This window comes from Budorcas taxicolor, chromosome 21 (assembly GCF_023091745.1).
Source record: "Budorcas taxicolor isolate Tak-1 chromosome 21, Takin1.1, whole genome shotgun sequence".
Classification (NCBI taxonomy): domain Eukaryota; kingdom Metazoa; phylum Chordata; class Mammalia; order Artiodactyla; family Bovidae; genus Budorcas; species Budorcas taxicolor.
In genome coordinates this window covers 27,952,875-27,965,445 of record NC_068930.1, presented here as the reverse complement: position 1 = coordinate 27,965,445, position 12,571 = coordinate 27,952,875, and the positions used below count along the sequence as shown (strand labels likewise).

Genomic DNA, 12,571 nt, shown 5'->3' with positions numbered 1-12,571 from the left:
AGTCGCTTCAGTCGTGTCCGACTCAGCAACTCCATGGACTGCAGCCTACCAGGCTCCTCCATCCATGGGATTGTCCAGGCAAGAGTACTGGAGGGGGTTGCCATTGCCTTCTCCGCCCTGGGTCATGGACAATCCCAAAACACTACTGAGGGTCAACCTTTATGCATTTTCTAAACTTTTAAATTATTTATTTTCATCTGGTTGTACTGAGTCTTAGTTGCAGCATGCTGGATTTAGTTCCCTGACCGGGGTGGAACCCAGGCTCCCCTGCATTGGGAGCGCAGAGTCTTAACCACTGGACCTCCAGGGAAGTCCCAAACTTTATGCCTTTAAATGTCAGGACAATGTCACCAATTTGAAGGCAGTGAAAAGACAGCAGGAAGATCCATTTTCTTTGTCTACATCAGGGTTTCTCAACCTGGGCTGGATAATTCTTTGCTGGGGTTTGTAGGCTGTTCAGCAGCATCCCCAGCTGCTACCCACTAGACACCAGTAGCACTACCCGACGTAGTCATAACCCAGAGTCTCCAGAGAATGCCAAATCGGGAGCAGGGGTGGGGTGGGGGTTGAGAACCAGTCAGTCAGTCAGTCAGTTCAGTCGCTCAGTCGTGTCTGACTCTTTGCGACCTCATGAATCGCAGCACGCCAGAACTCCCTGTCCATCACCAACTCCCGGAGTTCACTCAGACTCGCGTCCATTGAGTCAGGGATGCCATCCAGCCATCTCATCCTCGGTCATCCCCTTCTTCTCCTGCCCCCAATACCTCTCAGCATCAAAGTCTTTTCCAATGAGTCAACCGTTTGCATGAGGTGATAAACAAAGGACACGTGCACTAGTAATTTGGGGCAGAGATGTCTGCTGGCTGATATTTTGTCTCTGCAGAAAGATTTCAGGTGGGTAGATCCTCCGGAGAAGGAAATAGCAACCCACTCCAGTATTCTTGCCTGGAGAATTCCACGGACAGAGGAGTCTGGCGGGCTACAGTCCACAGGGTTGCAAAGAGTCAGACTTGACTGAGCCACTGAGCATGAGCATGAGAGCAGCAAGTACAGAGGATATCTGATGGCTCCTCTCATGTTCCCAGGTGAACTGTCACCTCCGCAGCCACTGACCACCTCCACAGTTGTCATTTGGGGAGACCTGGGGAATGGAACAAAAGGCCTCCCTTGGATCGGAAGTCAGTATTATCTAACCTCACGAGCAGGACTTCCTTGGTGGCTCTGACGATGAAGAATCCACCTGCAGTGCAGGAGACCTGGGTTCAATCCCAGGGTTGGGATTCACGTGCCCACATCTTCTACTCGTGACAAGGGCCTGCCCTGCAGAGGAAACCAATGATGGAAAGCTCCCTCTCAAGAATCCCAGTTTTACTAATACATCTCCAAACTTTATGTCAGCCAAGGGGACCCCTCACCTCAAAGAAATACAAGCCATCCAAGGGCATATCAGCAGCCTCCAAATCTGATTTTTTTTTTCTTTCTCATTTGCTAAAGCTTTTCAAAATCTGATTTTTTTTTTTTTCATTTTTATGGACCACACAAAATCTCAGTGAGCAAGAGCCCATGAGAAATTCAACCAATGGAGGCTTTGATTTTTCCTCGACTTCTGATCATTCTGCTAAAATAGCAAAGCAAAGCTGTGTTATTAAAGATGTAAGTGCAAAAAAGACTCTTGGTTCTGTTCTAGGCACTTCGGAACAGCTGAAAGAAAGGGAGAATTGGACCGTCATGTTGCTCCTTGCCAGGCCTCAGCTAACCTCCAGTCCTTGAGGGAGTGAAAAACGGGGGTAAACACTGCCTGGGAACTTTCCAGAGCTGAAGATGATGCCAGAAAATTCCCAAGCAGGGCCTCTCCTTTTTCTCCTCCCGCCCCAAAGGCTGTCTCCTGCCTTTGTACAGAATCATTCAAACCAAACAAATCAGGAGCTATGATGTAGGCAGCGACTACACTTCTGGACAAATACAGATGAATACAAAGGGGAAAAGAGGAACCGTCAACGGAGGTTATAGTCTGCTCTTTGGACTCACCTGCTAAATGTTACCCATCAGCAAAGATTAAAAGCCTGCCACATTCCAGGCAGACACGGTTCTCCAGGAGCAGCTGAGCCTGGAAGTCAGCTGGCAGTTCAGTGGCATGGTCTGGTCATTCCTAAGTACTCTCTAGAAGGCAGAGTTGTGGGTCAAGTGAAAGCACGCTGGCTCTAGCCCTTGACAAAGCCCCACAGCCAGGGAGCAGGTGTAGCCTGCCAAAAACAAACAAAAACTTCTCCCAAACAACAACACACAGTTAACACCCGCAGCCTGTCAACACCAATTAGCCTGCCCGACAGGCAGAAGCCTATTAAGACCAGCACTCCAACCCAGCCAAGGTTCCCTGCAAGCAGAAACTGTCATCTCCCGGCTTCCCTCAAGGAAGTGACCTTCAGTGGAAACCCACCACAGCCCGCACAGCCCTCAGGTCCCCTGTACTTTTAGGGGGTCTTGCTGGGTGCAATTATGACTTTCCTGGGCTCTAGGCACTTTGATTCCTTCCTCCATAATAATATTAAAATTTGTGATACAACTTTCAATACTTTGATACCTGTTTTTTTAATGTCAGGCAAAATTGAATAGATTTTCGAGGGCCTGAAGATACTTTTTAATATTTTCATTTTGTTTTTCCTTCGAAGAGAAATTAAACGTTTTCCTGGGTCTCAAAAAGTTTCTCAGATCCTTGGTACTGTGCCCACAATATCTAATAAAGTCAGCTCTGATTCAGTAGATAACTTGCAGTTAAAAAAAAATACCGTTACCCACAGCCTAACCATCTAACTAGGTACAACCTTAGCCTTTCTAAAGTCCATTCTATTGATAAAATACGGATACAACACACCTAGAAGTTATTTCAATTCATCACTTAAGAATGATTCCTTACAAAAGGAGATGCTGTGAAGCTTAAAAAAAAAAAATCAACTCACCACACAAGATAGATTTTCTTCAATATTTTATTTATATAGAAATACTTAAAAAATGAAGTAGCACCATTACTTAAGTTTTACCTTTATTATGTAGAACTTTAAATGTCAGAAAAATAAAACTCTTGATACAATTTCAAATCTTGTCTCAGCAAATATAATATTAGTATTTGACCATGAGGTTAAAGGCCCTTTATCATAAAATAAAATATACTTTGTTTTTTAAACTTTGCTCAGTAAAGTACATTTAAGCTCAAGTAACGTCACCTACATATACATAAACAAGTGGTAAACAAATGTATTAAAATAGAAATACTAAAACTATAGTGGTGCAACAGAATTTTTGTAACTTGCACTGAATTCTATTTATACAAATGTTAGAAAGCATCAACAGTTCCTTTTGACATGTTTATACATTTCCGTTTTTTTGTAATAATATAGAATAAAATATGCTTTATATCACTGAATAGAAAATATGCTGGGTGAAGCAGTTCTAGAAGATTTGTCTGAACCTATAAAATCTCCAACCCAACAGAATACTGTTCAAAACATTACACATTTTATGGTTTGTAATTCCGTCACAATTGTGTGATTATTAAAAAATAATACAGTGTTCTTTGCCATAAGGCCATACTAAAATAAAAAGATTTAACCCAGCTACAAAAAAGTTCACTGAACTTAAATTAAAATACTTGTAAACATCTTTGCAATATGAAATATAATTTTTCAAGTCAAAAAAGAATAAAATACTTCAATCTGTATTAATGCAATTTCTCTTTAAAACTTTTAAACGTTTTTTTTTTAATATATAAGAGATATGTTACAGTTTCTTTAACTTTAATAAAGCTGCAGTATCCTGGTATTACAGGAACTCCTGGCCCTTCTACGAACATTCAAAAAGGATCCACTGTGTTCTATAATAAGAATGGTAGGAACCCAGCCACAAAGGGGAACACACAGAAACAGTCCACACACATCCCATAGCACTATTATTATCCTCTTCATCATAATAATTATTGTTCATTTTTTCCCCTACTTTTAAGAAAATGGAAAACTTGTGGGGTTTTCTTCTTTTGGAAGCTTCCTATTAAGTACAGTGTAAAAACTATCATTACTAGAATGTTGCCGTTCCTATTATTTATAGAGCATGCATTTCAGGTGGTTCGGAGGTTTCCCAGGCTACAGTACTCGGATGCTGATATCCTGGCAAGTTCCTTTGTTTAAAAATTTAAAAAAAAAAAAATGAGCGGATACTACAGCTTTCCAAGTTCCTCTTCGGATCTCAGAGTGTGAGCAGGAGGGCGGGGAGAAGGTGGGACACCTCGAGTTAGGCAGAGAGGCGTCGCCAGGGAGTGAGCACAGAAGGCAGGCGGGGGGTCCTCCTTCGCCCCGCGGTGCGCGCCAGCGCGCGCTGCCTTCAGGAAAAGATGCGGATGGCCTGAGTGACCGCGGTGTGGCAGACCGGGCACTCGGGCTCGCTCTTCTCGCAGATGCGGTTAGCGCACTCCATGCAGAAGAGGTTGTGGCCGCAGGGCACCAGTGCGGCGATGACTTCGCTCTCAAAGCACACGGAGCAATCGCGGCTGCCCTTACGCCGCAACCCGGAGGAGGAGGAGGAGGAAGAGGACGAGCTGGAGGACGAGCTGGACGAGGATGAGGAGCCGGACGCGTCCGACGACGAAGGCTGAAGGCCCGCCGGCAGCTGCGCCCCCAGCCCATTGGCATAGGCGGCGTACGCCAGGCCCCCTCCGCCTGGGTCGCTGCGCACACGACGAGCCAGGTGGTGCTCGCCCGCCCCCGGGGCCATGTGCAAGGGCGGGGACAGGCGCGGGCAGCTGGCACCTGGGTGCAGTCGGCGGTGCACCGGCAGCCCCAGGTTGGCGCTGGAGGGCGCGCTGGCTCCGCCCCCGGGAAAGACCACCGAGGAGGACGAAGCAGCGGACGAAGATGCGGAGGACGAGCAGGAAGAGGACGCGGGAGCTGCAGGTCCGCCTCCCGGGGACCGATCGAACTGGCCCCAGAGAAGGGGGGCCCCGGGCGGTGGAGCGGGAGCCGGATCAAAGGCGGGCGGAAGCTCGGGGCAGCTGTCGGGGGAAGGCACCGAAGCCTCCCCCGCCGCCGCCGCCGCCGCCGCCGCCGCGTAGGTGTATCCACTGCCGTTGTTGTTTCCGTTGTGAGCAAAGCTGAGCGCTGGGCTGGGGGGGCTGTAGTCCGCCAGGCGCGGGGTGGCGGCTGCGCTGCCGCTGGTGCCCGCGCCGAAGTAAGAGTCTGTGGAGGCGCTGCCGAGCGAGCTGGAGCTGTCGTTGCGGTAGCTGGAGAAGGGCTTGCGGCCCGGAGTGGGCGTGATGCTGGGGGTGGGCTTGCTCCAGAGGCTGCCTGGGCCGGACCCGCCGGACCCATGATGCAGATCGAAGCCCACATCCGTGCCGTTGGCGTGGAAATCGTTCTCGTCGGTGAGCTCAATGATGCCGCCGGTGCGTAGGGCGATGTGGGCCTCGATCTCCTCGCGGGCACGGTCCACGTTCTCCGGCATACCCGTCACCTCGAACACCGGCTCCTTGTCGCGGCTGGGCGTCACGATGTATGTATGCGTCTGCTGCTGGATGCGCTTGATCGTGGCGCCCTTGGGCCCCACCACGAGCCCCACCACGCGATAGGGCACGCGCACCTGGATGGTGGTCTGCCCTGGCAGGTTAGGCGGCCCGGGCACTGCGCCGTTCAGCGCCGTGTTCTTATTGCGCGAGGCGCGGATCATGGAGAAGTGCTCGGCGGCGGAGATGATCTCCCTCCGGGCCATGGCCACATCCTCCTTCCTGCCCGTCACAACAAAGACAGGCTCCTCCCCGCGAACCGGGGTCTTGATATAAGTGTTGGTCTTTGCCCGCAGCGCTTTGATTTTACAACCTGGGAGTCCGGGTGCAGGGGAGGGAGTGGGAGAGATAGACAGACACGCCCATTAACCGCGGAGACCAGGGAACTGCCCGCACCGGGAAGCTGGAAGACAGAACGCGCGATGGGCGAAAAGGGGGCGGCTCCCTCAGAGACCCCCCGGCCGCGCCACAGGGATGGGAAGCCGGTTCCACCCGCGAGGCGCTAGAGGACCAGCCCACTGGCTGCCCAGCCCTCCCCCAGTGACTGCAGTCAAATCCGAGAATCCCAGAAAAAGTCAGCTGGGGAGATGCCGCTGGGACCCAGCGGGACGCGCCGTCCGCCCCGAAGACGCGGCAGAGGGGTTCGGGGAAGACGACCAAAAGCCGGGATCCTCCGGCGCGGGGGCCTTGGTGGGAAGTCGGGGGGGGGTGGGGTGGGGAGCAGTCCCGGGACCCATTGTTCCTCCTCGGGGCTCCATTCCGCTTTGCAGAAATCCAGAACCCTCCTCCCATCCGATGCTCACTCCTCCTCCTCCATCCTCCCCAAGGACCGCTCGGAGGCCCCCTCCCCCAAGCATCTATTTAAATTTTGTTTCCCCGGAGTGGGCTGGGTGGGGGGCGCCAGGGGAGAAGGCGGTGATTTTCTCATGAGAGAGTGTCTCCCGCCGTGGCCGCGGCGCAGCTCTGGGAGACAGCCTGCGTGCACTTTCTTTGTCTGGGGCGCCGGCCCATCGCGCGGCTCTGCCTTCCTCCTCAAGGCTCCCCGGCATCGCGGGTCTCCCAGCCTCCCTCTCCCGCCCTCCCCGAGGGGCGGTGGCCCGAGACCCTCTCTCCTGCATCCGCCCATCCCCGGCCGGACCCACCTTGCCGCCCCACGATCTCGGCGACATGCTCGGAACTGGGCACCGGAACGCACTCGGTCATGTTCACGCTCTTCTTTCGCGGCTCGCTGTCGTACAGAGACGCGCCCTCGTCACTGTCCAGCCCTAGCAGGGAGAGCTGGTCGAGTGCGAGCTGCAGGGCTCTTTGGTCATCCAGGGTCTCTCCGCCGCCGCCTCCTCCGCCGCCGCCGCCGCCCCCTCCGCCGCCGCTGCCGTTGCGCTCCAGGTCTGCAAACAGCGAGCTGGGCATCTCTCGGCCGTGCGCGCCGCGCCCCCGCCGGCCCTGGGCTCGGCGGCGAGAAGCTTCGGCCACAAAGGCAGCCGGGAAGCGAGTGGTCAGGGGCGGGGAGGCCGGCCGGCTGCAGACAGCTCCGTGGCTCTTTCCTCGGCTCCGGGAGGAGTGGATCGTTCCTGGCGGTCCGCGCCGGACAGTGGCTGCGGGAGCCGCCGCCTGGGTCCCCACCCCAGATCTGCTGGTGGGTGGGGTGGGGGCAGAGCTCGAGCGGCAGCCGCGCGTGCCCCCCGAGCGCCCGGCTGGCTGGCCACAATGCCGAGCGAGAAGCGAGCAGGCGAGCGACAGCAGCGTTTCTTTAAGGAGCCCCTCCCCGGCTCCTCCACTCCCTCCCGCCCGCCCGCCCGCCCGCCCTCCCTCCCTCCCTCCCGCCCGCCCTCACTCAGCGCTTTTTCCTCCTCTCCTCCCCGCCTCTAGACTGAGCCTCTGCAGCCAGACGGCTCCGGAGGGGGACGAGGGAGGCGCAACGTCACCGGCGGGAGCTGACACAACAATGCTACTGACACTATCGCTGGGGGAGGCGATTGGCGCGCGCCGGCCGGGGGCGGGCGGAGGCCGCAGGCCGAGCGAGCTGAGAGCGAGCGCCCCCAACCCCCGCGCTAGCCGCAGCCCGCCCCGTCCTCCTCCCGCCCGCGCCCCTCCCCCGCCGCCACTAACGCCTCTCTTTGTTGTCTAATGCGGGACCGACCGGCCCGGGACACTTTCCTGCACCTCTCAGCCGAGGACAGTCACTATCCCCAGGTCTCCTCCCTCGCCAGACTGAGAAAAGGAAACGCGCCCAAATCTGATGCCAGGGCCCCAGCTCCAAGACAGCGGTCCTTAGAAAGTCCCGTTAGCGTCCCCAAATAAAGCACCCCTAGAGCCAACGATGCCTCCGGGAGAAAGGTCTATTGCCTGCCCCCCAAAAGACAGACCGATCCCTCGGACACGGAAGACAGGTCTCGAGATCCTTGTGTGCACTGGCCAAGGGGCCCCCGGCCGGGGCTGCCCACCTGCACGCGAGCGCAGGAGACACAAAGGCATACGCCCGTTCGCATCCCCACTCGTGCGCGCGCGCGCCCGCAATTCTGTCCCCTTGGCGGCAATTCGCCCAACTGGCCCCGAAACTGCGGATCAGAAAGCCAGAAACAGGCTGCAGTGCCGACCTGGCCCTCCCGGCCTCCGGCGACTTCTGGAATGCACCGCGCAGAGGTCCTGCCCGTGCCCGGCGCGCAGGCAGAGACCCCGCGGACGCTGACACGCGCACGAGCGCCGCGCCGCCACAGCGGGGACGCCAGTCATACCTCCAGCGGGCGCGGGCGCGGGCGTGCGCGCCCACCGCTCTCCGGTCCCTCCCATGCCCCACGGTCGGGCATGCGCAGTGCGCGCGGCGAGCGGGCGGGCCCTTTAAGGCGAGCGCGGCGGAGCTCCCCCGCCCCTCCCGCGGCCCCGCCCCAACGGGAGGTGTGTGCTCTCAGCCCCGCGGCTCTTTGTGCGCTTCTCCGGGTGGGGGTGGCGGCGGAGGGAGGGTGCGATGGGACCGGCCGGCGGGGATGGCGAGCTGCGCCCCCTCCCGGATCTCCCGGGGGCCGCCTCCGAGCGCACGGGAGAAGAAAGGAGGCTTTGAGGGGCGGGCCGGAACGGGGCGCGCTGCCCGACCGCCCCGCTGCTCGGTCCCTCTCCGCCCGAGTCCCCCCCTCCGCCGCCGGCCCGAGCGGGTGCCCCCGGATCTTGGCGCGCGCTCCCCTCTTTTGTTCTGGGCTCCTCCTGGCTCGCCGGGCCCCTTGCGCCTGACCCTGGCCGTTCCGCAGAGTGGCCGGGGCCGCGAATCCCTAGGATGGCCAGCGTCCGCGCGGCGGGGCTTCTGATGAAGACAATGACGCCATGTGGCCGAACCCATAGACGGGTTTACTCTGGAGTCCTTGCGGGGCCTCGGGGCGATCTCGGGGCTCGAAGGCAGAGGCTCCCCAAAGTGCCCCCTGTGTGACCCAGGGACGAGTGAGGGAGCGCCCTGGGTGGGCTTCGAATCTTTTTAATCCATAAAATAGGGGAAATCAGACAGCCCTCCCCACCTCGTGGGTTCTGGAAATTAGATGTGACAATGGACGGGAGCGTGCCTAGTAGGCAGTCAGGCACATGCCTAGACTTCTGAGAACGCGAAGGTGTTTTTCCTGCCTCGCTCACCTGGAGCTGTCTTGGCGAAGAGGTGCTGATTATTTCCTTAGGGAAATGAGACTTGGAAGCCACTTGCAGTGGTTATTTCCGCAGGATGTTTACATCAGCTTCCTGGTGTGTGTGTTTCTTCAAAGGGGAAGGTTGGTGAGGGGGTGGGGATCGGGATAGGGGTGCTGAGCCTTCCCAGAGAGTCACCACCTAGACCCCCCCAGTAGAGAGTTCTATTTTTTAACCTAGTTTTTGTACTCAAGCCCTACCAATCTGAGAACCAAGAGGGAGTGTCCTTGAAGATTCCTGAGGGCTGAGAATAAAGGGTCCTGGCTAGGGGTAGAGGGGTGGCACAGAGAAGGCTCAGCCTGGAGCCCCTCACTGAAGATCTGAAACGCCAAAGCAGACAGGAGAAGCCCTCCTTTCAAAGGCCTCAGTATTTGCATCTTGCCAACAGAATCTACTTTTGGCCTCTCAATTCAGTTTCTAGGAGCTGCATACGCTCCCGATCAGGCCAACTGAGGTTTCTTTTTTCAAATAACAGACTTGATGAAGGTCAAATTTTTGCTGGACTTCCATGGCTGATGAGGCCTGCGCCCAGGTGAATGAAGACCACCCCCCCACACCTGTTTCCTAGGCAACAGTCCTGTCATACATCCTCCCCTTCACACTGAAAGCAGTGTGAAGCTTTCAGATGGTCAGTTCAGAAACTGGTCTAGAGATCTGAATGCTTCCAAGTCCCTGAGTCCTCCCCAGGAAGGTGAACACACTTTGTGGACGTGGAAGTGACACGTGTGAAATCTTCCTTCCTTACTAAATCAGGAAGCCAGGAACTCCACCTGCCTGCAGTGCAAATGCTCCATGAAATCTCAGCCCCCGTGAAGGATAAGCTAAAACTCTGACCACAGGAGTTCATGGAACGTGCCAGTCCCAAGGTGCCCATGACCTGCCATGCAGCTCAGGTCACCCTCCACGGACCAGAATTCTTCAGTTAAAATGTGTGCAAAGATAGCACATTTTTGGAAGATACCCATGAAATCTAAGGGCCTCTGGAGAGTAGGAGGGGTATGATCCTGGTGGCCAGAGCTGGGACGGCCGACAGATCTGGTTCCCAGTCCAGTTCTGCCCCAATGTTTCTTGCCTACAAAAAGAAGCTAGTATCTAGCTTTCCATTTACTTTCCAAGAAGGAGGGGGTTGGTTTAGCAGGTAGATAATGACAGTGAAAAATGATTCATTGTATGTTGCAAAGTCCTAAGCAGAAGTATTGGAAAATGGGTGTTTTCCCAACAGCCGCTTCTTACCACTTGTATTTATTAATAATACTGACTAGTCAGGGTATCTTCTGACACTTGAATGCTATTATAAAAGTAACACTCTGGAAATTTTAATTCTCAATTAATGGCTTTTATAAGCCAAGACATCTTAGCGCTTGCAAGTCTAGTTCTGTTTTTAAATAGATAATAACACCCAACCCCAAAGTTTCTGGTTAGACTTTCCCAGGCTCCTTCAGGACCCCAGAGCTTAACTGCTTTTCCTGACACAGGACATGTTCCCTAAGGACATCCCCGATGTGGCCGTATTATTTTTTGTTGTTGTTAGCACAAGAGAGAAACTTGCAGAATGTGATCTGGTAAGAATATAGGGAGATTCAGTTGTCATAAGGAAAGGTAAAGTCACGCAAAAACAAGATTAGCAAGAGACCGCCCTGTTCTCCAGAAGCTCCGAACTGTTTTGCAAACATCTTGCTTCCCCTTGACAAACTAATTAGCTGGCAAAAGAAACTAAAATCCTTATGGGAACACAAGTGCACTTTCAATCAATTCATTCAACATTATCAAGCAGCTACATTATTACAGGTGCAGAGTAAAGTGCTGAAGCTACAGAAATGAGCAAGGCGGAGGAATCTTTCCCTTGGACCCCCTGCATGCATGGGTACATGTGTGCTAAGTCGCTTCAGTTGTGTCCGACTCTGTGTGACCCTATGGACTGCAGCCTGCCAGCCTGTCCATGGGATTCTCCAGGCAAGAATACTAGAGTGGATGGCCATTTCCTTCTCCAGGGGATCTTCCCGACCCAGGGATCAAACCCGCGTCTTATGTCTACTTGCAGTGGCAGGCAGGTTCTTTACCACCAGCACCACCTGTGAACCCCTCCCCTGGACACCGATCCAAATCCAGTTCACAGCAGAGGTAAGTGTCCAGATGGTACTGAATCTGCTTAAGGTTCCAGGAAGACTTCTCAGTGGACATTTGAGTTGTGCTTTCAAAGGATGAGGTGGGTAAATTAATTGAAACTAGTGGGTAGTATAGCATATGATAGGACCTCAATAAGTGTTTATTAAGTGAATGAGTGAACCAGGTTGAAAAGGCCTAAGGCATAATTTTCTTAATTATATGGATGAATACCAGTGTCTGGGAAATAGCTCAGACGACTTCAGCCACAACTACATGATTCTTTATAATAATATTCACAGGTAATAATCATTAAGCACTTATTATATGCCTGGCACTGTTAACAATGCTTTATAATACAATATCTTAATGGGCTTCCCAGGTGGCTCAGTGGTAAAGAATCCACTTGCCAATGCAGGAGATGTGGGGTTGCTCTCTGGGTTGGGAATAACCCTTGGAGAAGGAAATGGCAACCCGCTCCAGTATTCCTGGCAGGCTACAGTCCATGGGGTTGCAAGAATTGGACACGACTTAGCAACTAAACCACCACCACCACCAGTATTCTTGCCTGGGAAATCCCATGGACAGAGGAGCCTGGCGGGCTGCAGTCCATGTGTTCACAAACAGTTGGACACAACTGAGCGACTAAACACACATACACACACACACACAGGTGCAGCTTAAGCCTCTGGAGCCTTCCCTTACACAGGCTGTTCCTCAACCTGGGAGGTCAGTTCAGTTCAGTCGCTCAGGCTCAGTCGTGTCTGACTTTTTGCCACACCATGGACCAGAGCACACCAGGCCTCCCGGTCCATCACCAACTCCCAGAGCCTACTCAAACTCGTCTCCATTGAGTCAGTGATGCCATCCAACCATCTCATCCTCTGTTGTCCCCTTCTCCTCCTGACTTCAATCTTTCCCAGCATCAGGGTCTTTTCAAATAAGTCAGCTCTTCACATCAGGTGGCCAAAGTATTGGAAGTTCAGCTTCAGCATCAGTCCTTACAATGAACACCCAGGACTGATCTCCTTTAGAATGGACTGGTTGTATCTCCTTGCAGTCTAAGGGACTCTCAAGAGTCTTCTCCAACACCACAGTTCAAAAGCATCAATTCTTCAATGCTCAGTTTTCTTTATAGTCCAACTCTCACATCCATACATGACTACTGGAAAAACCATAGCCTTGATGAGATGGACCTTTGTTGGCAAAATAATGTCTCTGCTTTTTAATATATCTGCCTAGGCTGGTCATAACTTTCCT

The 12,571-nt window shown here is 53.7% G+C and overlaps 1 protein-coding gene across 1 annotated transcript; it reads right to left on the bottom strand.

Annotated features, from left to right (window-relative positions):
* Positions 1-4,371: 4,371 nt before the first annotated feature.
* Positions 4,372-6,955, bottom strand: MEX3B (mex-3 RNA binding family member B). Its single transcript, XM_052660059.1, has 2 exons — positions 6,688-6,955; positions 4,372-5,858 (listed from the first exon to the last, which is right to left on the bottom strand). The coding sequence occupies exons 1-2, from the start codon at positions 6,953-6,955 to the stop codon at positions 4,372-4,374; spliced, it is 1,755 nt and encodes a 584-aa protein (XP_052516019.1).
* Between the last annotated feature and the right edge of the window lie 5,616 nt (positions 6,956-12,571).